Here is a 27072-nt window from a genome sequence, read left to right as displayed (position 1 = left end):
GTGTCTATTGTTGTGTTTTACTGGGAGGGTTACTGTGTCTATAGTGGTGTTTTACTGGGAGGGTTACTGTGTCTATAGTCATGTTTTACTGTGTCTATTGTCGTGTTTTACTGGGAGGGTTACTGTGTCTATAGTCATGTTTTACTGGGAGGGTTACTGTGTCTATAGTCATGTTTTACTGTGTCTATAGTCGTGTTTTACTGGGAGGGTTACTGTGTCTATAGTCATGTTTTACTGGGAGGGTTACTGTGTCTATAGTCATGTTTTACTGGGAGGGTTACTGTGTCTATAGTCGTGTTTTACTGGGAGGGTTACTGTGTCTATAGTCATGTTTTACTGGGAGGGTTACTGTGTCTATAGTCATGTTTTACTGGGAGGGTTACTGTGTCTATAGTCATGTTTTACTGGGAGGGTTACTGTGTCTATAGTCATGTTTTACTGGGAGGGTTACTGTGTCTATAGTCATGTTTTACTGGGAGGGTTACTGTGTCTATAGTCGTGTTTTACTGGGAGGGTTACTGTGTCTATAGTGGTGTTTTACTGGGAGGGTTACTGTGTCTATAGTCGTGTTTTACTGGGAGGGTTACTGTGTCTATAGTCATGCTTAACTGTGTCTATAGTCGTGTTTTACTGGGAGGGTTACTGTGTCTATAGTCGTGTTTTACTGGGAGGGTTACTGTGTCTATAATCGTGCTTTACTCGGAGGGTTACTGTGTCTATAGTCGTGTTTTACTGGGAGGGTTACTGTGTCTATAGTCGTGTTTTACTGGGAGGGTTACTGTGTCTATAGTCATGTTTTACTGTGTCTATAGTCATGTTTTACTGGGAGGGTTACTGTGTCTATAGTCATGTTTAACTGTGTCTATATTCGTGTTTTACTGGGAGGGTTACTGTGTCTATAGTCATGTTTTACTGGGAGGGTTACTGTGTCTATAGTGGTGTTTTACTGGGAGGGTTACTGTGTCTATAGTCATGTTTTACTGTGTCTATAGTCGTGTTTTACTGTGTCTATAGTCATGTTTTACTGGGAGGGTTACTGTGTCTATAGTCGTGTTTTACTGGGAGGGTTACTGTGTCTATAGTCATGTTTTACTGGGAGGGTTACTGTGTCTATAGTCATGTTTTACTGGGAGGGTTACTGTGTCTATAGTGGTGTTTTACTGGGAGTGTTACTGTGTCTATAGTGGTGTTTTACTGGGAGGGTTACTGTGTCTATAGTGGTGTTTTACTGGGAGGGTTACTGTGTCTATAGTCATGTTTTACTGGGAGGGTTACTGTGTCTATAGTCATGTTTTACTGGGAGGGTTACTGTGTCTATAGTCATGTTTTACTGGGAGGGTTACTGTGTCTATAGTGGTGTTTTACTGGGAGGGTTACTGTGTCTATAGTCATGTTTTACTGTGTCTATTGTTGTGTTTTACTGGGAGGGTTACTGTGTCTATAGTCATGTTTTACTGGGAGGGTTACTGTGTCTATAGTCATGTTTTACTGGGAGGGTTACTGTGTCTATAGTCATGTTTTACTGGGAGGGTTACTGTGTCTATAGTCATGTTTTACTGGGAGGGTTACTGTGTCTATAGTCGTGTTTTACTGGGAGGGTTACTGTGTCTATAGTCATGTTTTACTGGGAGGGTTACTGTGTCTATAGTCGTGTTTTACTGGGAGGGTTACTGTGTCTATAGTCATGTTTTACTGTGTCTATAGTCATGTTTTACTGGGAGGGTTACTGTGTCTATAGTCGTGTTTTACTGGGAGGGTTACTGTGTCTAGTCGTGTTTTACTGGGAGGGTTACTGTGTCTATAGTCGTGTTTTACTGGGAGGGTTACTGTGTCTATAGTCATGTTTTACTGTGTCTATAGTCGTGTTTTACTGGGAGGGTTACTGTGTCTATAGTCGTGTTTTACTGGGAGGGTTACTGTGTCTATAGTGGTGTTTTACTGTGTCTATAGTGGTGTTTTACTGGGAGGGTTACTGTGTCTATAGTTGTGTTTTACTGGGAGGGTTACTGTGTCTATGGTGGTGTTTTACTGTGTCTATAGTGGTGTTTTACTGGGAGTGTTACTGTGTCTATAGTGGTGTTTTACTGGGAGGGTTACTGTGTCTATAGTGGTGTTTTACTGGGAGGGTTACTGTGTCTATAGTCGTGTTTTACTGGGAGGGTTACTGTGTCTATTGTTGTGTTTTACTGGGAGGGTTACTGTGTCTATAGTGGTGTTTTACTGGGAGGGTTACTGTGTCTATAGTCATGTTTTACTGTGTCTATTGTTGTGTTTTACTGGGAGGGTTACTGTGTCTATAGTCATGTTTTACTGGGAGGGTTACTGTGTCTATAGTCATGTTTTACTGGGAGGGTTACTGTGTCTATAGTCATGTTTTACTGGGAGGGTTACTGTGTCTATAGTCATGTTTTACTGGGAGGGTTACTGTGTCTATAGTCGTGTTTTACTGGGAGGGTTACTGTGTCTATAGTCATGTTTTACTGGGAGGGTTACTGTGTCTATAGTCGTGTTTTACTGGGAGGGTTACTGTGTCTATAGTCATGTTTTACTGTGTCTATAGTCATGTTTTACTGGGAGGGTTACTGTGTCTATAGTCGTGTTTTACTGGGAGGGTTACTGTGTCTAGTCGTGTTTTACTGGGAGGGTTACTGTGTCTATAGTCGTGTTTTACTGGGAGGGTTACTGTGTCTATAGTCATGTTTTACTGTGTCTATAGTCGTGTTTTACTGGGAGGGTTACTGTGTCTATAGTCATGTTTTACTGTGTCTATAGTCGTGTTTTACTGGGAGGGTTACTGTGTCTATAGTCATGTTTTACTGGGAGGGTTACTGTGTCTATAGTCGTGTTTTACTGGGAGGGTTACTGTGTCTATAATGGTGTTTTACTGTGTCTATAGTCGTGTTTTACTGGGAGGGTTACTGTGTCTATAGTCGTGTTTTACTGGGAGGGTTACTGTGTCTATAGTCATGTTTTACTGGGAGGGTTACTGTGTCTATAGTGGTGTTTTACTGGGAGGGTTACTGTGTCTATAGTCATGTTTTACTGGGAGGATTACTGTGTCTATAGTCATGTTTTACTGGGAGGGTTACTGTGTCTATAGTCATGTTTTACTGGGAGGATTACTGTGTCTAGTCGTGTTTTACTGGGAGGGTTACTGTGTCTATAGTCATGTTTTACTGGGAGGGTTACTGTGTCTATAGTCATGTTTTACTGGGAGGATTACTGTGTCTATAGTGGTGTTTTACTGGGAGGGTTACTGTGTCTATAGTCATGTTTTACTGGGAGGATTACTGTGTCTATAGTCATGTTTTACTGGGAGGATTACTGTGTCTATAGTCGTGTTTTACTGGGAGGGTTACTGTGTCTATAGTCATGTTTTACTGGGAGGGTTACTGTGTCTATAGTCATGTTTTACTGGGAGAGTTACTGTGTCTATAGTCATGTTTTACTGGGAGGGTTACTGTGTCTATAGTCATGTTTTACTGGAAGGGTTACTGTGTCTATAGTCGTGATTTACTGGGAGGGTTACTATGTCTATAGTCATGTTTGACTGGGAGGGTTACTGTGTCTATAGTCATGTTTTACTGGGAGAGTTACTGTGTCTATAGTCATGTTTTACTGGGAGGGTTACTGTGTCTATAGTCATGTTTTACTGGAAGGGTTACTGTGTCTATAGTCGTGATTTACTGGGAGGGTTACTGTGTCTATAGTCATGTTTGACTGGGAGGGTTACTGTTTCTATAGTCGTGTTTTACTGTGTCTATAGTGGTGTTTAACTGAGACTTCTTCTTTCTTCCAGGTCGGCCCGGCCCAATGTGACCCGTTGTGGATCCCGTCAGAGCAGACCTCCATCTGTAGACATGCCTCCTCTCAGCCACGGACCAGAGAGAGAGATCATTACCCACACGCTCACCTCTATATTCAGGTACAGTAACTCTCCTCTCCTCTATATTCAGGTTCAGTAACTCTCCTCTATATTCAGGTACAGTAACTCTCCTCTCCTCTATATTCAGGTTCAGTAACTCTCCTCTATATTCAGGTACAGTAACTCTCCTCTATATTCAGGTACAGTAACTCTCCTCTCCTCCATATTCAGGTTCAGTAACTCTCCTCTATATTCAGGTACAGTAACTCTCCTCTCCTCTATATTCAGGTTCAGTAACTCTCCTCTATATTCAGGTACAGTAACTCTCCTCTCCTCTATATTCAGGTTCAGTAACTCTCCTCTATTCTATATTCAGGTTCAGTAACTCTCCTCTATTCTATATTCAGGTTCAGTAACTCTCCTCTATATTCAGGTTCAGTAACTCTCCTCTCTTCTATATTCAGGTTCAGTAACTCTCCTCTATATTCAGGTTCAGTAACTCTCCTCTATATTCAGGTTCAGTAACTCTCCTCTATATTCAGGTTCAGTAACTCTCCTCTATATTCAGGTTCAGTAACTCTCCTCTATATTCAGGTTCAGTAACTCTCCTCTCCTCTATATTCAGGTTCAGTAACTCTCCTCTCCTCTATATTCAGGTTCAGTAACTCTCCTCTATATTCAGGTTCAGTAACTCTCCTCTATATTCAGGTACAGTAACTCTCCTCTCCTCTATATTCAGGTTCAGTAACTCTCCTCTATATTCAGGTTCAGTAACTCTCCTCTATATTCAGGTTCAGTAACTCTCCTCTATATTCAGGTTCAGTTACTCTCCTCTATATTCAGGTACAGTAACTCTCCTCTCCTCTATATTCAGGTTCAGTAACTCTCCTCTATATTCAGGTTCAGTAACTCTCCTCTATATTCAGGTTCAGTAACTCTCCTCTATATTCAGGTTCAGTAACTCTCCTCTATATTCAGGTTCAGTTACTCTCCTCTATATTCAGGTACAGTAACTCTCCTCTCCTCTATATTCAGGTTCAGTAACTCTCCTCTATATTCAGGTTCAGTAACTCTCCTCTATATTCAGGTACAGTTCATCTCCTCTCCTCTATATTCAGGTACAGTTCATCTCCTCCCCTCTATATTCAGGTTCAGTTCTGTGTGGTTAGATGGCAGCATCTAAAGAGTTAGATAAAAGGTGAGATGCTTAGTTCCTCACCGTGTGGTCGTAAGAAAGGCCCTGAGAAACTCTGTGGTGCTTCTAGCCTGTCCACTATGCACTATGGAGTTGGTGTATAGCTGTATCTTTCTTCACTGTTCCCTGTAGGAGCCTCCTGGACGACCCTCACTTCCACCACTCTCTGGTGAACGGTGTGGCTGAACCCGTGCCCTACTTCACCCAGCTGAGACAGACTGCCTACACCCCTACCACACCTCTCCCTGGGGCTGCTACGCCTTATCCTGGAACCAGGGAGGCTCCTCCACCTTGCCCCCCTACTCCTCAGCTCCTCATGGGGGGCAGTCTGTACAGTGCTGGGGTAACAGAGGTAACAAAGCAACAGCCACAGACCCAGAAGCCAACAGTGAAGCGAGAGCGTCAGCTCAACGTTCAGGAGACCATCCGCAGGTGAGCTGGGTTGGGTGGGGCGACATACAGTTGAAGTCGGAAGTTTACATACACTTTGGTTGGAGTCATTAAAACACATTTTTCAACCACTCTTCACATTTCTTGTTAACAAAGTCATTTTTCCAACAATTGTTTCCAGACAGATTATTTCACTTATAATTCATAGTATCACAATTCCAGTGGGTCAGAAGTTTACATGCAGTAATTGACTGTACAGCTTGGAAAATACCAGAAAATGTCATCGTTTTGGAAGCTTCTGATAGGCTAATTGACATAATTTGAGTCAATTTCAGGTGTACCTGTGGATGTATTTCAAGGCCTACCTTCAAACTCAGTGCCTTGACATCATGGGGAATTCAAAAGAAATCAGCCAAGACCTCAGAAAAAAATGTGTAGACCTCCACAAGTCTGGTTCATCCTTGGGAGAAATTTCCAAACGCCTGAAGGTACCACGTTCATCTGTACAAACAATAGTACGCAAGTATAAACACCATGGGACCACGCAGCCGTCATACCGCTCAGGAAGGAGACGCATTCTGTCTCCGAGAGATGAACGTACTTTGGTGCGGAAAGTTCAAATCAATCCCAGAAAAGCAGCAAAGGACCTTGTGAAGATGCTGGAGGAAACAGGTACAAAAGTATCTATATCCACAATAAAACAAGTCCTATATTGACATAACCTGAAAGGCCGCTCAGCAAGAAAGAAGCCACGGCTCAAAACCGCCATAAAAAAGCCAGACTATGGTTTGCAACTGCTGTCGTGGAAATTTCCTGTGTTACCAAATCATAAGAGAGCAAACCACACACAAGTCAGAGTTATCATAAAGTCCCATCTTTAATTATATGAGCTTCACCATAGCCCTGTGACTCTCAGATCAATTCAGTGTCTATAAATTAATTATCTGAGAGTGCTTACAAAACAGTTCTTAGTATCATTTATAGCCCAGACTCACCCATCTCCACTCACATGACAAATAACAGATCTTAGGAACATTGCATAAAGGAAGACACAGCATTTGCTATAAATTATTGTTCAGTTTGCTCTCTTAGACGAGGTTCTACTTCTCGTTCTTGGTACCACATAGTACCAAAACATTACCTCATCCAATGGCATATATCAATTGTCGATCCTCGATACTCCCATCTTAAATACACCCCCTCCTGGACAAGCTCACCGAGACAGTGAGCCTCTTAGGTCATACACTCAATCAAGATAAGGTCAACCTCAGAGGGGACATGTAACAGTTACAGACACATTCCCATAAGAAGACAAGCCTGATCTCTCCACTCTCTGGGGCCCAAGTCACTTTCCCACATAAGCATTATTATGTAAATTGATAAAACATCTTATTTATCAATATTACCTAAAGAATTCTGATTCTGATGCCACACTAAACATGGGGACAAAGATTGTACTTTTTGGAGAAATGTCCTCTGGTCTGATGAAACAAAAATGGAACTGTTCGCCATAATGACATTATGTTTGGAGGAAAAAGGGGGAGGCTTGATGCACGGGAGTGGCAGCATCATGTTGTGGGGGTGCTTTGCTGCAGGAGGGACTGGTGCACTTCACAAAATCGATGGCATCATGAGGTAGGAAAATTATGTGGATATATTGAAGCAACATCTCAAGACATCAGAAGTTAAAGCTTGGTCGCAAATGGGTCTTCCAAATGGACAACGACCCCAGGCATACTTCCAAAGTTGTGGCAAAATGGCTTCAGGACAACAAAGTCAAGGTATTGAAGTGGCCATCACAAAGCCCTGACCTCAATCCTATTTTTTTACTAGGATTAAATGTCAGTAATTGTGAAAAACTGAGTTTAAATGTATTTGGCTAAGGTATATGTAAACTTCCGACTTCAGCTGTACGTGGGGCAGGGCTTTAGGTAACCAGTTATAGACGATTTAGTAGCAGTCTAAACAGGAAATACTTCAAACAAATCTATGACCAAACCTTTTACAGATTGTGACTTTTAAGGGTAGAAATATCAGATATTAAAAGGTAATGAACACGTTTTGAATGTTGTATCCCTTGAATTAATGTGAATTAAGGTACTGTTGTTCCCCTTGAATTAAGAGACTGTTCCTTTGGTAACCTCTCTGTGTTCACTTCTGCTACCCCTCCTCCCTTTCCTCTCCTTCCTCTCCTCTTCCCCTCCTTCCTCTCCTCTTCCCCTCCTCCCTCTCCTCTTCCCCTCCTCCCTCTCCTCTTCCTCTTCCCCACCCAGGTTGCCAGAGTTCTGTGACGTGACAGAGGAGGTTCTCCTCAACACCTTACAGAACCTGATGATGGAGGCCTTCCTGGGAGAGCTGGTCCTTACAGCCAGGCCACGAATCATCGCTCTGCCTCCCGTCTCTGCCAGGTCTGTCAGAACCTCCTGGATGCCAGAATAGTCTGTTCTCAGATCTGTTTGTGTGGGCTTGTCAACTCCTACGGTCAGACCCACACGCCATCCAGCTTGTACAATGATCATAAAACCGATTTTTCTACAGAAGTTGGATCTATCAAGCATGTTCATTAGTCCAGACTCCACAGATTACACATTTCCATTGATCACAGCCATTATCAATAAGGTTAAACTGTGACTTATCACTCATTGATGGCTATAGTAACCAGCTATGTTTCCATTCATTTATCAACATTTACAGTTGTTTCACCAGATATCTCATGTCCTATACATTACAGTATGTTCAGGATGTCCTGGGATCCTGAGTGGTTCAGTGGTCTAAAAGCACTGTATCTCTAGGGGCGTCACTAAAGACCCCGGTTCGAATCCAGGCTGTATCACAATTGGCCGAGCGTCGTCCGGGTTCGGCCGTCATTGTAAATAAAGAATTTGTTCTTAATCGACTTGCCTAGTTAAATTTGCATAGAATATAGATGCGACAGTTGCACGTCACAACAACAACACCTACAGTGTCATATAAATGTAGTGGTTCAATTGTTTCCATTACCCATCTAGCCAAATTGCACATTAATAAATTGGAGACGGCCTGTATGTCGTCCCACATATCTGTTTAATGTATCAGGTTACCCGTGAAAAGGAGAGAATGACAAAATGAACAAATCATTTGCCAACGGTCCTGCCAAGGGGAAAATTAATTGCCAGAAAAGCAGGGCGAAGTAATTCATGCATTCTTGAAAGTCGGGACAGTCCTTGTCCAGGAAAGAAACAGTTTTTCCTTCCAGCATTTAGAAGTTGATGTGGAGGGGAGCTTGATGACATTGTGTCCCCGCGTACCTTCAAAAAGATTCAGCAATGATCATTTAGTCAAAACACCAGGTCTCAAAGAGAGTTCAACAAAAGCAACTTCCACCTGACAAAATGTCTCCTGTATCTGCCGTTTCCATTTTTTTTGCAGACCGCTTTTGTCAAATAAACCTGGATCAACAGACTGCTCTGTTTCGTCTTATCTAGGAGGAACAGCTGTGGTTCCAGGAGGCTGTCCAGAGGTGGAGCTGACCCAGACAGGAGCAGAGAGACCAGGGGGGGTTCCTCTGGGTCTTAGCTTCAGCCCACCCTCTTCACTACTGGCCAACCTGGCATGGACCTAACCAGTGTTTTACTCCACACAATGCCTCAACATTATTTCATACCCAATTAATAACTATTAAAAATAAAAAAAAAGTTCAACAAAAGTTGATTTGACCATTTTAAAATAGCGATTCACGTCTCGATGCCCTGATCTACAGTGTGATTAGTACTTTCACACCCTCATTTACCTGATAGTATCTCTGTGAAGCACTGGACAGTTTCACTTCACTATATCTAGCCTTTATACTAAACCCAAAACATTGACAACAGACCATTCCAAAAACACATTTTTTGTTTATTAAAAAGGAATTCAGTCCACAGTAGTTAAGACTTTGGCACCTACAATATATATATATAAAAAAAAAATAACAAAAACGTGTACACCCCAAATAGCATTAAAACAAAATGCTTGGACAAAAGAGATAAATTAAAAACAGCAGTTGAGGTGGGTATGAAACAATGCAACTCAACTGGCAGCCATTTTAGAGCTTCCGTTCACAAAAATGGCAGAAGTACATGAACACAACAGATACAATTCTGGACATTGAATGAACACCCACTTGCAGTGTACCTCTGTGATACAACTCTTGCATTAAAGCAGTGGTATTCAGCGGGGACCCCATTCCCCCCCCCCCCCCACCCCCCGATTGAATTTCTGGGGACCAAATTTCTTATGATCCCACCCCATATCAAATAACAACCTTCAAAAAAAAAAATATTCTACATAAACGTCTTCTCAAAAATGAAAAGAAACCAATAAATACATTTACTCAATAACATTTTATTTTTCTAATTATTTCTCAAAAACGTTTGTATAATGTCCCATACAATAATCTGTACTCTTGGTTTCTGGTTCTTCATTTTTAAAATATATATATATATATATATATATATATATAAAAATGGCGACCCCACTCAGACCACGACTTTGAATACCACTGCATTAAAGACCTTGGTTTTAAAAAGGAATGTTTTTTTTGTTTTTTTGTTAGACTGGTAGTTGAAGTCTCCAAAGAGATTTGAAATGCATGAAGACAAGGTGCTCATGCGAGACCTCTGTATCCAAGTGGTTCACCATATAGGGAATAGGGTTATACGTCAAAACAGCGATCTTATTTCTCTGTAGAACCATTTGAGCTCGGACGGGATCGGTTGGAAATATTATCCATTCCAGATAAGTCACGATGCCGGCAAGAGTTTCCCCCATATTGTAAACTTCTGAATGGGGTAAAATCTCACATCAGAGAGAGAAAGCTCTGGTTCGGGCAGCACAGAGTAGAAACAGAGTAGGCTACAGGAGGATTAGGAACAGCACAGAGTAGGAACAGAGTAGGCTACAGGAGGAATGGCAACAGCACAGAGTAGAAACAGAGTAGGCTACAGGAGGAATGGCAACAGCACAGAGTAGAAACAGAGTAGGCTACAGGAGGATTAGGAACAGCACAGAGTAGAAACAGAGTAGGCTACAGGAGGAATGGCAACAGCACAGAGTAGAAACAGAGTAGGCTACAGGAGGAATGGCAACAGCACAGAGTAGGAACAGAGTAGGCTACAGGAGGATTAGGAACAGCACAGAGTAGGAACAGAGTAGGCTACAGGAGGATTGGGAACAGCACAGAGTAGAAACAGAGTAGGCTACAGGAGGAATGGCAACAGCACAGAGTAGAAACAGAGTAGGCACAGGAGGAATACTGAACGGCTTTAGAACCTTTACAGATTTTCCATTTTCTCTTTTCATGGGAATGTCTCGAAGGACTAGGTAGGACAACGGAACCAAACATTAAAATATAAAAGACCCTTTCTTTGCCTTGGGGGGGGGGGGGTATTTTGAAGTGACGCTATAGAAAGGAGTGGCAATGTGGAGAAGCAGCAGGATGGTGGTTAATTGGTCAGACCAGACCACTGATCAAGGTTAGTGAATGACAGGAACAGGAAGGCAGCACGTAGTTGACACTTCCTACAGTAATATGTTCCATGGAGTACTTCTGTGACGGCACGGGAAGACATCGCCATAAAAATACAAGTCTATAAGAATTCAATAGGAATTATATTTCCATGGGCGACACATAGGAAGTCCCACCAAGTTGACTACTTAAAAAAAAAAAAAAAAAAAAATGGTGCATGCTAGCAGTCTTTTTGTGAGACTGATCCTAGTGCACTCTAGGTTTTATAACTCTGTAAGTCACAGGTACAGCGCCTTCAGGAAGTATTCGCACACCTCGACTTTTTCCACATTGTTGTTGTTGTTACAGCCTCAATTTAAAATGGATTAAATAGACATTGTGTGTCAATGATTTACACACGATTACCCCATAATGTCAAAATGGAATATCGTTTTGTAGAACATTTAGTAAAGTAATAAAAATGTTAAAAGTTGAAATGTATTGAGTCAATAAGTATTCAACCCCTTTGTAATGGCAAGCCTAAAGTTCAGGAGTAAAAATGTGCTTGACAAATGGCATAATAAGTTGTTTAACCTTTTTTTTTTATGACTATCCCATCTCTTTACCCCACACAAGTGTCTGTGAGGTCACTCAATCGAGTAGTGAATTTCAAGCACCGATTCAACCACAAAGACAAGGGAGGTTTTCCAATGCCTCGCAAAGAAGGGCACCTATTGGTAGCAGACACTGAATATCCCTTTGAGCATGGTGAAGTTATTAATTACACTTTGGATGGTGCATCTATACACCCAGTCACTACAAAGATACAGGCATCCTTCCTAACTCAGTTGCCGGAGAGGAAGGAAACCACTCAGGGATTTCACCAGAACAATAACCTATAACACAAGGCCAAATCTACACTGGAGTTGCTTACCATGAAGACATTGAATATTCCTGAGTGGCCTTGTTACAGTTTTGATTTAGAGATCAGCTTGAAAATCTATGGCAATACTTGAAAATGGCTGTCTAGCAATGATCTACAACCAACTTGACAGAGCTTGTACAATTATTCTTTTTTTTTTTTAAATGCCAAATATTGTACAATCCAGGTGTGCAAAGCTCTTAGAGATTGACCCAGAAAAGTCCTACAAAGTATTGACTCAGGGATGTGAATACATAAGTAAATTAGATATTTATGCATTTCATTTTCAATATTTGCTAAAAATTTCTAAAAACATTTTCACTTTCATTAAAAAAAATCTATTTAATCCATTTTGAATTCAGGCTGTAACAACAAGTTGTTAAGTAAGTCCAGAAGACTTTCTGAAGGCCCTGTAATGTGAGGAGTCTGAGGAGGAGGATGTGGTTCTCCTCTCCTTCTTTACTCGGAGGATTGCTGTACATCTGCTAGGAGCTCTGGTCTCAGACACTCTATAGGGCACTGGATGTTCTGTTGGGAAGACAGAAAGGAAACAGAGTTCATTTAAAGTACGTGTTAGAATGACGGTCAACAAGGAAATGCGTTTTTTTTTAACCTTTATTTAACTAGCAAATTCTTATTTTCAATGACGGCCTAGAAACAGTGGGTTAACTGCCTGTTCAGGTGCAGAACGACAGATTTGTACCTTGTCAGCTCGGGGATTTGAACTTGCAACCTTCCGGTTACTAGTCCGACGCTCTAACCACTAGGCTACCCTGCCACATGATATACAGCTGATCTCGATTGACATATGGGAGGTCAAAGACATTTGTGTCCATGTTATTATGGGCCAGTAAGTGGTAGGATGAATGGCCAGCTTTAGAATCCAAGGAGCACAGAATAAAATAAACACTAGAAAGGCAACTGGTAAACCTTTAACGTAACTACCGGTCGGCCATCTTGGTCAGGAAAAACTGTATAGTATTGTATCTCTATGCCTGAGAGGCCCGGGAACACCCACCAGTTTCTTCAGGGCGTTCTCCCTATAGCGGTCGAATGCGTCTTGGTGTATTTGAGGCTGTAGCAGATCCACATCTACCTCAGTCTGAGCTCCTGGTCTTCTGCAGTTCTCACAGCGCCAGCCCTGAGGGCAGGACACACACACCATTTACCACATAGAACAAAACGGTCTCATACATCTGCTGCGTCCTTAACCTGTAGTCCTCACCTGTAGAATTCAATTTCACTTTGATAGTCCGCCAAATTTGCGTATCCAGTTTACCACACGTTCACAACTTTCTCCTGCTTAAGTCTAGACTCCTCTTATCTGTGCTTTTCTTTTACTTCCTGTGTGCTACACCACAACATCCTGTGCTCCACTGTATGGTCTTACCTGCTGTCCTCCGTAACAGGTGCAGGTACAGATAGCTCCCAGGTATTCCTTCTGCCACTGGTTGCCCACCTGGTACATCTTCCCCTCGTCATAACACGTCGACTCATCTGTAGAAACAAATAGATCACCATAACAACGCACAGTGCAGTAGGTCTCCGGTCATTCTCTGGCCCTCGTCCCATTATCGTAGCGAACCTGAACTTTAACTGCGGATTGGATATTTTCTTTTCGCGTTGTTCTGTCCAGCAACTGTGGTGGAGGCGTTACCAGAACAGTTCGGTAGTAGTAAAAGGATCCGTGGACTTGGTACACGCTGGTGTGAATTAAACAACTCGTCGGCCATTAAATTGCTCTCTAAACTAGTATGGTCCGGTACTTACGTGGCTCGCACTTGAACTCTCCCTTCCCGTTGCCCAAACAAGTACAGCTCATCATGTGACCGTTCTCAGCGTGGCGATCCCACTTCTCTCCTATGCGGTAGTTGTTCCCGCTGTCATGACACCACTCTGTAGGAGGGAGAGGGTGAAGAGGGGAGTAGGGGACGTAGGAGAGAGGACAGGGGGTGGGGAGATCATACTAGTTAAATTAATCCAAAATACGTTTTTTTGGGGGGGAGGACACATGGCCATTATGTCCTCGACTCCTCCCACTCTGGTGGAGAAAGGAGTCTGATTGGACCCAACATTCTGAGCTTCACTGAGACTGAGATTGTACAATTCATCCCTCATTCACACAAAAATCAGTCATTTGACCCATGACGTTTAGCATTCAGACATGATGATGGCATGTCGTCTCAGGGTTTGGTATCGTCTGGTTATGGACTGACAATACAAACCCCAGACACAACAAGCTCTGTCCCTGTCAGTGGCATGTTTTACTACAGTAGAACAACATGCTGCAGGGACTAGCATGGGCAGACCTTAGCCTTTCTATCAAATCATTTCATCCCAGAATAAAATGTGCTTTAAGAATGATTTAGTCATTTTAACAAATGCTATAAAATGAGAGAAAATAAATACCGTAACCATACAATTTAGTATATATTTTTTTTCATTTTGGTCATCTGCGTCAGGTCTGCCCATGCTGGGGTAAGATAGACGGGGGTTTGTATTAGAAGCATTATGGGATGGGTTAGAGTCACTCACTGGATGAATCACATCTGAAATGGCCACTGCCCAGCCCCAGACACCTGCACCACAGCTTAAAGCCTGTCTCTGACATACGCTCCCACTCTACACCCACGTCATGGTAGGTGGCTGTGAACGTGTCATAACACACGTCTCTGTTGGAGGGGAGGTGGTCTCCTGGAACTACAGGGAGAGAGAAGGGACAAAGCATGTTAACAAAAGAAAAACAACAAACAGATGGACAAAGCAAACTATTTATCAACAGATGGGATTTCACCAAATAATAAAAGCACGGACCCCCCCCCAAAAACTAAAGCACGGATCCCCAAAAACTAAAGCACGGATCCCCAAAAAACTAAAGCACGGATCCCCAAAAACTAAAGCACGGATCTCCAAAAAACTAAAGCACGGATCCCCAAAAAACTAAAGCACGGATCCCCAAAAAACTAAAGCACGGATCCCTTAAAACTAAAGCACGGATCCCTTAAAACTAAAGCACGGATCCCCAAAAAACTAAAGCACGGATCCCCAAAAAACTAAAGCACGGATCCCCAAAAACTAAAGCACGGATCTCCAAAAAACATTAGAAGGACGCTGGACAACAACTCATGAAAAGTCTTAATTGAAAAGTCTAATGTTATTGCATGGCATACCACCACAGGGTACTGGAGAGAGTAGCATGTCTGTGAGATTATGGCTAATGTAGTCCTTACCAGCGTTGCCAGCGGTGACTATCTCCTCCAGGACCTTCTCTCGGCCCTGCCCTCTCATGGCCTCCACAATGACGTTATAGGAGGCTCCTGATGTCAACCCGATCAGAGTGGCACTGGTAGAAGTGCCTGGTAATCTCATCTGTTAGAGAGAGATGGAGATTGTTTTGGGGGAATAGCAATACCTGTGGTGTGAGAATCATTCACTATTGACACCATGTATGTTGTAAAGAGAATAAATCAGGTACGCTAGTACACACCTTGCTACAGATCATCTGAATACAGGTATTCTCACCTGGAACATCTTCTCTTCGAGGTTGGTGATGGGGCTACAGGATACCATGTACTCTGAGCTCTGGGGAACACCCTGCCATGAGATGGTTGTGCGTGTCTGGGCCTCCTGCGGCACCCCAAACCCGGTCTCATTCTCAGGGAACCCAAACGGAAGACCCGATAACGGACCATCGCTCACCCGGACCAGGGGCACTCTCTGGCCATCGGGGCCTGGGACGGGGATGTAGACTAGGGGTTCACGGTGGTGGATAGCTGGACCCTGGTTGTCCCTGCCGTTGGGGTTGGGGCCCAGGCTCTGGTACTCTGTGTAGATGTGCTGGCCCTGCTGGCCCAGCGTGTCCTGGCCGTTAGTCCCCACCAGCTGGACGTGGTTGGGGTTCAAGTTGGGGTTGAGGGGAAAGTTGGGGTTCATGTTGGGGTTCCCGTTGGGGTTGAGGGGAAAGTTGGGGTTAGGTTTGGTGTTCCCATTGGGGTTAGGGTTGGTGTTGGGGTTTCCGTTAGGGTTGGTGTTGGTGTTGGGGTTCCCGTTGGGTTTGAAGTTGGGGCTGGTGTTGGGGTTCCCGTTAGGGTTGAAGTTGGGGTTCCCGTTAGGGTTGGTGTTGAAACTGGGGTTAGGGTTGGTGTTGAAGTTGGGGTTAGGGTTGGTATTGAAGTTAGGGTTGGTGTTGAAGTTGGGGTTAGTGTTGAAGTTGGGGTTAGGGTTGGTGTTGAAGTTGGGGTTAGGGTTGGTATTGAAGTTGGGGTTAGGGTTGGTGTTGAAGTTGGGGTTAGGGTTGGTGTTGAAGTTGGGGTTAGGGTTGGTGTTGAAGTTGGGGTTAGGGTTGGTGTTGAAGTTGGGGTTAGGGTTGGTGTTGAAGTTGGGGTTAGGGTTGGTGTTGAAGTTGGGGTTAGGGTTCAAGTTGGGGTTGGGGTTAGGGTTCAGGTTAGGGTTCAAGTTGGGGTTGGGGTTAGGGTTCAGGTTGGGGTTCAAGTTGGGGTTGGGGTTGGGGTTCAAGTTGGGGTTGGGGTTCAAGTTGGGGTTGGGGTTGGGGTTAGGGTTCAAGTTGGGGTTGGGGTTCAAGTTGGGGTTAGGGTTCAAGTTGGGGTTCAAGTTGGGGTTGGGGTTCAAGTTGGGGTTAGGGTTCAAGTTGGGGTTGGGGTTCAAGTTGGGGTTGGGGTTCAAGTTGGGGTTGGGGTTCAAGTTTGGGTTGAGGGGAAGGTTGGGGTTCACATTGGCGTTATAGTTGGGGTTGCCATTAGGGTTGGGGTTCCCGCTAGGGTTGATGGGGAGGTTGGGATTGGGGTTAAAGTTAGGGTTGGTGTTAAAAATGGGGTTATGATTGCCGCTGCCATAGAAGTTGGGGTTGGGGTTGGTGTTGGCATCGCTGTTGGGGTTGAGGGGAAAGTTAGGGTTAGGATTGGGGTTGCTGTTAGGGTTGAACTGGTTGGGGTTGCCATTAGGGTTGAAGTTCCCATTGGGGTTGAACTGGCTGGGGTTGGTGTTGGGATTCTCATTGGGGTTAAAGTTAAAGTTAGGGTTGGGGTTCACGTGGAAGTTGGGGTTACCATTGGGGTTAAACTGGTTGGGGTTCCCATTAGGGTTGGTGTTGGGGTTGAGGGGAAAATTGGGGTTAGGATTGGGGTTGGGGTTGAGGGGAAAGTTGGGGTTAGGATTGGTGTTGGGGTTGCTGTTAGGGTTGAACTGGTTGGGGTTAACGTTGAAATTTCCATTGGGGTTGGTGTTGGGGTTCCCATTGGGGTTGGTGTTGGGGTTCCCATTGGGGTTGAAGTGGAAGTTAGGATTGGGATTCACGTGGAAGTTGGGGTTACCATTGGGGTTGAACTGGTCGGGGTTGCCGTTTGGGTTGAGGGGAAAGTTGGGGTTAGGGTTGGTGTTGGTGGGGTAGTTGGGGTTTCCATTGGGGTTGAACTGGTCGGGGTTGCCGTTTGGGTTGAGGGGAAAGTTGGGGTTAGGGTTGGTGTTGGGTGGGTAGTTGGGGTTAACCTCGTCCTCGGGCACATCCAGGATATCGGGGCTGGGCCGGTGGGACACAGGGAGCTGGGATGCCAGTTCTAGCAGAGAGACGGGTTAGGAGCAGAGCAAGCAGAGCGTTAGAGACTGGAGAGGAGCTGCAGCGGCTAGGTTCAACCTCCCCCTCAACCCTGTTGGTGGGGGGGAATGATTGGGACACTACAGAGAGAGTCCTCTTGTCTTTTCTGTTGGATTCAATGGGCAGCTCCTGCAAACTGCAAAGCTTGCCACTAGCGCACATCGTAACTTTTGAATAATTTAGTTTAGATATTCAAAAAGGTCAGAGCATTATCTTAAAGCAGCTGAGACAATTTTGGTGCTGCTTCAGTATGTATTAATTGCTTGCCTGCAAAAAAGCCATTGTTACAACAGGCACATATTCACAGAGTTTCATTGGTTTTGTAATAACTTTCTTCTTCATCAATTTGTTCCATTCAGAAAAGAGGTATCTGACCTCAAGGCTCTTTCCCTGGTTAAATAAAAAAAAGGTTCCATCTTGTTCTGTTGGGAAAGTTGATTGTTGTACTTACGAGTTCTAGCCTTGCCCACTAGAGGAGTGCTTCTCAGAGCATTCTGCAGGGTGACGATCTTGATGACGTATTCAGTTCCTGGTTTCAGACCTAAAAAAAAATATTAAAAAAAAACGTAGTGTGAGGGAGGGACTTAGTAAAAGAAACAGGCTACGATTGACAGGTTAGCTGACAAGGTCACGAAAAGTGTTGCGAGCGTCAAACGGTCGGACAGCTACAACAATGACAAGAAGCTGCCATGTCGGGAATCAGGGTACAGCTGCAACAATGACAAGAAGCTGCCATGTCGGGAATCAGGGTACAGGTACATTGTCCATTTCAAATTAATTCCTTACCCAGATGTGTGTATTGGGTATATGTTGTGTAATTTGTTAGATATTACTTGTTAGATATTACTGCACTGTCGGAGCTAGAAGCACTAGCATTTCGCTACACCCGCAACAACATCTGCTAATCACGTGTACGTGTTATCTAAAAATATCTATTACTAAACATTTAAAATGGGAAACGGTTGGGATTTAATAAGTAGAGATGGAGTCCCTCCATCGGGGCCTGGAGAGGCAGTAGGGCTGATTTGGTTGGATTCATTTTATAACTTGAGATGGAGCTGGATTTCTCGATGATCTTCAGGTGGAGGGAGATACATTGTCTAGCTAACGACATCGTCAGCGTATAATGAGATGACTTGATCCGTAGAATTGAGAGATATTGATGTAATTTATTTCAATTGCTTGGGCCAGGTGCAGCTCATTGTATCTTGTTATTGTTAAAAAAAAAGTCTTATTTTGAGGTGTTTTGAGGTGTCCCCTGCAGGAGGCCTTCTGGTAGGCCGTCATTGTAAATAAAATAAATACATTTGACAAATAAAATTACAATTCCAGGTTGCACAGACTTTAGCAGCATTTACAAGTAAACTGGTTGAAATGTAGAGCCCTGTAATCTGTTGAATTTCAGGCCGACCCCGCTCGTTTTGCCCCACGGTGGCACACGCGTCTGTCTTGTTTGCTAAAACAACCCACTCGGAACTTTCCACACTATTATGTTGAGCCAAACTGTTCTGGTATGTTCTATTTAAGCACACTTCCCAGCCACTGAGGTGTATGGATCCGTAACCCGACCAGTTCAGTTTGATTCGACTCGGTTCAGACCCAAAACAAAAAAGGTCCGGTTTTTGAGTTGCTGTGCGTTTTGTTGCCAACCTGTTTTGCTACCTGACAAATTTACGGTTTTTACTTTTTAATTACCGTTTATATTTTTGTTTTATTTCCTCAACTTTTTCACTCCGGACGCTTTATCTGGACACGGTTCGTCAGGACCTCCAACAGCCGAAGCTAAGTAGTAACATTAACATGATGCCTTCTAATTGCAGTCGCTGTACTCGCCTTACGACGAGGATAGCTGTGCTACAAGCCCAGCTTCAGACGCAATCGCTAGGCAAGGGTAATTTCAGTGTAGGAAAGGATGAAACAGCGTCTGTGCCACCAGTAAGTACAGATAGTAGTATAAATCCCCTGGCACAGTCCCCGCAGCCGGACAACTTTCTCACGGTTTCTGGAAGGAAATGCTGTAGGAACGCTCAACCAGTGTCGCTCATTCAGCCGACAGAAACTTTCAACCGGTTTTCCCCATTAAGCAGCGGGTCGGAGTCAGAGGCCGAGTCTTCTCTGGTCTCTACTCCTCCCGTTACGGGGTCTGAGACGCCGAAGCTTCCCACCATTAGCTCTGACAAATTGAAAACTCTAGTCATTGGCGACTCCATTACCCGCAGTATTAGACTTGAGAATCATCCAGCGATCATACACTGTTTACCGGGGGGCAGGGCTGCTGACGTTAAGGCTAATCTGAAGATGGTGCTGGCTAAAGCTAAAACTGGCGAGTGTAGAGAGTATAGAGATATTGTTATCCACGTCGGCACCAACGATGTTAGAATGAAACAGTCAGAGATCACCAAGCGCAACATAGCTTCTGCGTGTAAATCAGCTAGAAAGATGTGTCGGCATCGAGTAATTGTCTCTGGCCCCCTCCCAGTTAGGGGGAGTGATGAGCTCTACAGCAGAGTCTCACAACTCAATCGCTGGTTGAAAACTGTTTTCTGCCCCTCCCAAAAGATAGAATTTGTAGATAATTGGCCCTCTTTCTGGGACTCACCCACAAACAGGACCAAGCCTGACCTGCTGAGGAGTGACGGACTCCATCCTAGCTGGAGGGGTGCTCTCATTTTATCTACCAACATAGACAGGGCTCTAACTCCTCTAGCTCCACAATGAAATAGGGTGCAGGCCAGGCAGCAGGCTGTTAGCCAGCCTGCCAGCATAGTGGAGTCTGCCACTAGCACAGTCAGTGTAGTCAGCTCAGCTATCACCATTGAGACCGTGTCTGTGCCTCGACCTAGGTTGGGCAAAACTAAACATGGCGGTGTTCGCCTTAGCAATCTCACTAGGATAAAGACCACCTCCATTCCTGTCATTATTGAAAGAGATCATGATACCTCACATCTCAAAATAGGGCTACTTAATGTTAGATCCCTTACTTCAAAGGCAATTATAGTCAATGAACTAATCACTGATCATAATCTTGATGTGATTGGCCTGACTGAAACATGGCTTAAGCCTGATGAATTTACTGTGTTAAATGAGGCCTCACCTCCTGGCTACACTAGTGACCATATCCCCCGTGCATCCCGCAAAGGCGGAGGTGTTGCTAACATTTACGATAGCAAATTTCAATTTACAAAAAAAAAAAATGACGTTTTCGTCTTTTGAGCTTCTAGTCATGAAATCTATGCAGCCTACTCAATCACTTTTTATAGCTACTGTTTACAGGCCTCCTGGGCCATATACAGCGTTCCTCACTGAGTTCCCTGAATTCCTATCGGACCTTGTAGTCATAGCGGATAATATTCTAATCTTTGGTGACTTTAATATTCACATGGAAAAGTCCACAGACCCACTCCAAAAGGCTTTCGGAGCCATCATCGACTCAGTGGGTTTTGTCCAACATGTCTCTGGACCCACTCACTGTCACAGTCATACGCTGGACCTAGTTTTGTCCCATGGAATAAATGTTGTGGATCTTAATGTTTTTCCTCATAATCCTGGACTATCGGACCACCATTTTATTAAGTTTGCAATTGCAACAAATAATCTGCTCAGACCCCAACCAAGGATCATCAAAAGTCGTGCTATAAATTCACAGACAACACAAAGATTCCTTGATGTCCTTCCAGACTCCTTCTGCCTACCCAAGGACGCCAGAGGACAAAAATCAGTTAACCACCTAACTGAGGAACTCAACTTAACCTTGCGCAATACCCTAGATGCAGTTGCACCCCTAAAAACTAAAAACATTTCTCATAAGAAACTAGCTCCCTGGTACACAGAAAATACCCGAGCTCTGAAGCAAGCTTCCAGAAAATTGGAACGGAAATGGCGCCACACCAAACTGGAAGTCTTCCGACTAGCTTGGAAAGACAGTACTGTGCAGTACCGAAGAGCCCTTACTGCTGCTCGATCATCCTATTTTTCTAACTTAATTGAGGAAAATAAGAACAATCCGAAATTCCTTTTTGATACTGTCGCAAAGCTAACTAAAAAGCAGCATTCCCCAAGAGAGGATGACTTTCACTTTAGCAGTGATAAATTCATGAACTTCTTTGAGGAAAAGATTATGATTATTAGAAAGCAAATTACGGACTCTTCCTTAAATCTGCGTATTCCTTCAAAGCTCAGTTGTCCTGAGTCTGCACAACTCTGCCAGGACCTAGGATCAAGAGAGACACTCAAGTGTTTTAGTACTATATCTCTTGACACAATGATGAAAATAATCATGGCCTCTAAACCTTCAAGCTGCATACTGGACCCTATTCCAACTAAACTACTGAAAGAGCTGCTTCCTGTGCTTGGCCCTCCTATGTTGAACATAATAAACGGCTCTCTATCCACCGGATGTGTACCAAACTCACTAAAAGTGGCAGTAATAAAGCCTCTCTTGAAAAAGCCAAACCTTGACCCAGAAAATATAAACTATCGGCCTATATCGAATCTTCCATTCCTCTCAAAAATTTTAGAAAAGGCTGTTGCGCAACAACTCACTGCCTTCCTGAAGACAAACAATGTATACGAAATGCTTCAGTCTGGTTTTAGACCCCATCATAGCACTGAGACGGCACTTGTGAAGGTGGTAAATGACATTTTAATGGCATCGGACCGAGGCTCTGCATCTGTCCTCGTGCTCCTAGACCTTAGTGCTGCTTTTGATACCATCGATCACCACATTCTTTTGGAGAGATTGGAAACCCAAATTGGTCTACACGGACAAGTTCTGGCCTGGTTTAGATCTTATCTGTCGGAAAGATATCAGTTTGTCTCTGTGAATGGTCTGTCCTCTGACAAATCAACTGTACATTTCGGTGTTCCTCAAGGTTCCGTTTTAGGACCACTATTGTTTTCACTATATATTTTACCTCTTGGGGATGTTATTCGAAAACATAATGTTAACTTTCACTGCTATGCGGATGACACACAGCTGTACATTTCAATTAAACATGGTGAAGCCCCAAAATTGCCCTTGCTAGAAGAATGTGTTTCAGACATAAGGAAGTGGATGGCTGCAAACTTTCTACTTTTAAACTCGGACAAAACAGAGATGCTTGTTCTAGGTCCCAAGAAACAAAGAGATCTTCTGTTGAATCTGACAATTAATCTTAATGGTTGTACAGTCGTCTCAAATAAAACTGTGAAGGACCTCGGCGTTACTCTGGACCCTGATCTCTCTTTTGAAGAACATATCAAGACCATTTCAAGGACAGCTTTTTTCCATCTACGTAACATTGCAAAAATCAGGAACTTTCTGTCCAAAAATGATGCAGAAAAATTCATCCATGCTTTTGTCACTTCCAGGTTAGACTACTGCAATGCTCTACTTTCCGGCTACCCGGATAAAGCACTAAATAAACTTCAGTTAGTGCTAAATACGGCTGCTAGAATCCTGACTAGAACCAAAAAATTTGATCATATTACTCCAGTGCTAGCCTCTCTACACTGGCTTCCTGTCAAAGCAAGGGCTGATTTCAAGGTTTTACTGCTAACCTACAAAGCATTACATGGGCTTGCTCCTATCTATCTCTCTGATTTGGTCCTGCCGTACATACCTACACGTACGCTACGGTCACAAGACGCAGGCCTCCTAATTGTCCCTAGAATTTTTAAGCAAACAGCTGGAGGCAGGGCTTTCTCCTATAGAGCTCCATTTTTATGGAACGGTCTGCCTACCCATGTCAGAGACGCAAACTCGGTCTCAACCTTTAAGTCTCTACTGAAGACTCATCTCTTCAGTGGGTCATATGATTGAGTGTAGTCTGGCCCAGGAGTGGGAGGGTGAACGGAAAGGCTCTGGAGCAACGAACCACCCTTGCTGTCTCTGCCTGGCCGGTTCCCCTCTTTCCACTGGGATTCTCTGCCTCTAACCCTATTACAGGGGCTGAGTCACTGGCTTTACTGGGGCTCTCTCATGCCGTCCCTGGAGGAGGTGCGTCACCTGAGTGGGTTGAGTCACTGATGTGGTCATCCTGTCTGGGTTGGCGCCCCCCCCCCCCCCCCCTTCCTTAAGTTGTGCCGTGGCGGAGGTCTTTGTGGGCTATACTCAGCCTTGTCTCAGGATGGTAAGTTGGTGGTTGAAGATATCCCTCTAGTGGTGTGGGGGCTGTGCTTTGGCAAAGTGGGTGGGGTTATATCCTTCCTGTTTGGCCCTGTCCGGGGGTGTCCTCGGAGTGGGCCACAGTGTCTCCTGACCCCTCCTGTCTCAGCCTCCAGTATTTATGCTGCAGTAGTTTATGTGTCGGGGGGCTAGGGTCAGTTTGTTATATCTGGAGTACTTCTCCTGTCCTATTCGGTGTCCTGTGTGAATCTAAGTGTGCGTTCTCTAATTCTCTCCTTCTCTCTTTCTCTCTCTCGGAGGACCTGAGCCCTAGGACCATGCCCCAGGACTACCTGACATGATGACTCCTTGCTGTCCCCAGTCCACCTGGCTGTGCTGCTGCTCCAGTTTCAACTGTTCTGCCTTATTATTATTCGACCATGCTGATCATTTATGAACATTTGAACATCTTGGCCATGTTCTGTTATAATCTCCACCCGGCACAGCCAGAAGAGGACTGGCCATCCCACATATGCTCTCTCTAATTCTCTCTTTCTTTCTCTCTCTCGGAGGACCTGAGCCCTAGGACCATGCCCCAGGAATACCTGACATGACTCCTTGCTGTCCCCAGTCCACCTGACTGTGCTGCTGCTCCAGTTTCAACTATTCTGCCTTATTATTATTCGACCATGCTGGTCATTTATGAACATTTGAACATCTTGACCATGTTTTGTTATCTCCACCCGGCACAGCCAGAAGAGGACTGGCCACCCCACATAGCCTGGTTCCTCTCTAGGTTTCTTCCTAGGTTTTGGCCTTTCCAGGGAGTTTTTCCTAGCCACCGTGCTTCTACACCTGCATTGCTTGCTGTTTGGGGTTTTAGGCTGGGTTTCTGTACAGCACTTTGAGATATCAGCTGATGTACGAAGGGCTATATAAAATAAATTTGATTGATTGATATGTAGCTATGTGGGCCGGACCGCACCAAATTGACAGAAACATGAGTTATAGATATGTCATTCTCATTGATAAACGGTAGAATCGGTTCTATGTGCACTATTTCTACGCTTCCCATTCTTAAAGTTTTCCTTTTGGGATCTAAAAGAGGAGGAGAGCCCTACCAGTGATGATGGCTTGGCTGCGGGAAGCGGTGGGCCGCGGGGTGAGTTCCCGGGGGATGCCCCCCGCCTCCTCGTAGGTGACGTAATACCCGGTGACCCCGGCACTACGGGACCCCTCCCAGGTAAAGGAGATGCTGCTAGGGGTCAGAGAGGTGAACCGGATGTTGGTGGGGGGAGACACCACAGGCTTAGCTGCAGGAGAGAAACAAGACAGGGAGACAATCAATTCTACAGTTGAAAAGACGCTGGCTGAACCAGCTAAAATCTGGCAAACATTAAAAGAAATGTTGATTTATGTCATGTCAAATAACCCTAATAAATGTAATTATAGAACTGACACACTTAAACAGCTTTAAGCAACTAAACAAAAACATGAACGCAACGTGCAAAGTGTTGGCCCCATGTTTCATGAGATGAAATAAGAACATTCCAGAATTTTTCTACGAGGCAAAAAAAAGCTTGTTTCTCTAAAAAAAGCTAAATTGCAAAAATGTGTTTACATCCCTGGTAGTGAGCATTTCTCCTTTGCCAAGATAATCCATCCACCTGACAGGTGTGGCATATCAACAAGCTGATTAAACAGCATGATCATTACACAGGTGCACCTTGTGCTGGGGTACAATTAAAGGCCACTAAAATGTGCAGTTTTGTCACACAACAAAATGCCACATATGTTTAAAGTTGAGGGTGCATGCAATTGGCATGCTGACTGCAGGAATGTCTACCAGAGCTGAGAATTTAAATGTTAATTTCTCTACCATAAGCCGCCTCAAGTCATTTTAGAACATTTGGCAGTACGTCCAATAGGCCTCACAATCGTAGACCACGTGTATGGCGTTGTGTGGGCGAGGGGTGGCAACTTTGGGAACAGAGTGCCCCCATGGTGACAAGTGGGGTCATGGTATGGGGCAGGCATAAGCAACGAACACAATTGCAATTTAAATGCACAGAAATACCGTGATATTTTTTTGAAGGCATCTGTGACCAACATATCTGTATTTCCAGTCATGAAATCCATAGATTATAGATTAGAGCCTAATGAATTTATTATTTCAATTGACTCATTTCCTCAGATGAAGTGTAACTCAGTAAAATCTTTTAAATTGTTGCATGTTACGTTTATATTTTAAACAGTATACTTAATAAGATGAATATCAATATAACGACGAAGTCTGGTCCTTGATGAACATACTCTCTAACCTAGAGAACCAAGTTGTCTGTTTTGGCCTGAGAGTGACGTTAATGATAACATGTGGACTGGTAGAGAGAGAGAGAGGGGACGGTAGTGGAGAGAGAGGGAGAGGGGACGGTAGTGGAGAAAGTGGGAGAGGGGACGGTAGTGGAGAGAGAGGGAGAGGTAGTGGAGAGGGGGAGGTAGTGGAGAGAGAGGGAGAGGGGACGGTAGTGGAGAGAGAGGGAGAGGTAGTGGAGAGGGTAGTGGAGAGGGGGAGGTAGTGGAGAGAGAGGGAGAGGGGACGGTAGTGGAGAGAGAGGGAGAGGGGACGGTAGTGGAGAGAGAGGGAGAGGGGACGGTAGTGGAGAGAGAGGTAGTATAGGTAGTAGGTAGGTAGTATATAGTGTATATATAGAGAGCGGTAGGTAGTATATAGTGTATAGGGAGAGGGGACAGTAGTGTATAAGAGAGGTAGGTAGTGTATAGTGTAGAGGGAGAGGGGACGGTAGTGGAGAGATGTAGGTAGTGTATAGTGTAGAGAGAGAGGTAGGTAGTATATAGTGTATAGTGTATAGAGAGAGGTAGGTAGTATATAGCGTATAGTGTAGAGAGAGACGTAGGTAGTATATAGTGTATAGGGAGAGGGGACAGTGGTGTATAGTGTAGAGGGAGAGGTAGGTAGTATACCTGTGGTGGCAGTGAGGGTGAAGGGAGCACTGCGGCCATTGCCGTTCAGAGTGTATATGTTGATCTTGTAGGTAGAGCCAGGCTGAAGACCTGTGGAAAACGGTCCAGATGAATCTGATCTACAATAGAGTCTGGGTCGTGTTCATTAGGCACCAAAAGACTTGGTCCAATAAGAACTGCCCATTTTCTGTTGCAAGACGTTATAAAAATGTTGCATGTCCTAATGAACACGACCCTGAAGTGAATGTTGACTGCAGCAGGGTGAGGTCAATGGAGTAGGAGGTATTGGGGGGGGGGGGGTAGCATTAGATACCATGGGGGTACCATGAAGGTTTAGGAAGGGTATAGGAGGGGTACCTTGGATGGTGAAGGTTTTGGGAGGGTATAGGAAGGGTACCTTGGATGGGGGTATAGGAAGGGTACCTTGGATGGTGAAGGTTTAGGGGGGGATTTAGGGAGGGGTAACTTGGATGGCGAAGGTTTAGGGAGGGTATCGGAAGGGTACCTTGGATGGGGGGGGGGGGGGGGGTAATCGGAAGGGTACCTTGGATGGTGAAG

The 27072-nt window shown here is 44.3% G+C and overlaps 2 protein-coding genes across 3 annotated transcripts in view; one reads left to right on the top strand and one right to left on the bottom strand.

The window, feature by feature from the left end:
• cfap65 (cilia and flagella associated protein 65) overlaps positions 1 to 11125 on the top strand; it is a 75982-nt gene extending 64857 nt beyond the window's left edge. For both annotated transcript variants that reach the window (XM_036959451.1, XM_036959450.1), the window contains 4 exons: positions 3800 to 3925; positions 5193 to 5492; positions 7724 to 7858; positions 8915 to 11125. In XM_036959451.1, coding sequence (XP_036815346.1) covers positions 3800 to 3925; positions 5193 to 5492; positions 7724 to 7858; positions 8915 to 9005 — 652 coding nt within the window. In that variant the 3' untranslated portion in view covers positions 9006 to 11125. The remainder of the gene's footprint in view (positions 1 to 3799; positions 3926 to 5192; positions 5493 to 7723; positions 7859 to 8914) is intronic.
• The window catches only part of fn1a (fibronectin 1a), a 73024-nt gene continuing 55260 nt past the window's right edge, over positions 9309 to 27072 (bottom strand). Inside the window, exons 37-47 of the mRNA XM_036959452.1 lie at positions 26515 to 26604; positions 24654 to 24845; positions 17899 to 17988; positions 17346 to 17409; positions 15359 to 15749; positions 15067 to 15205; positions 14372 to 14536; positions 13607 to 13732; positions 13227 to 13333; positions 12855 to 12977; positions 9309 to 12364 (exon numbers count right to left, since the gene is read on the bottom strand). Coding sequence (XP_036815347.1) covers positions 12296 to 12364; positions 12855 to 12977; positions 13227 to 13333; positions 13607 to 13732; positions 14372 to 14536; positions 15067 to 15205; positions 15359 to 15749; positions 17346 to 17409; positions 17899 to 17988; positions 24654 to 24845; positions 26515 to 26604 — 1556 coding nt within the window. The 3' untranslated portion in view covers positions 9309 to 12295. The remainder of the gene's footprint in view (positions 12365 to 12854; positions 12978 to 13226; positions 13334 to 13606; positions 13733 to 14371; positions 14537 to 15066; positions 15206 to 15358; positions 15750 to 17345; positions 17410 to 17898; positions 17989 to 24653; positions 24846 to 26514; positions 26605 to 27072) is intronic.

The sequence above is a fragment of the Oncorhynchus mykiss genome, chromosome 22 (genome assembly GCF_013265735.2).
Source record: "Oncorhynchus mykiss isolate Arlee chromosome 22, USDA_OmykA_1.1, whole genome shotgun sequence".
Lineage (NCBI taxonomy): Eukaryota > Metazoa > Chordata > Actinopteri > Salmoniformes > Salmonidae > Oncorhynchus > Oncorhynchus mykiss.
Note: the sequence above shows the minus strand (reverse complement) of the source record. Positions and strands in the feature narration are given on the sequence as shown.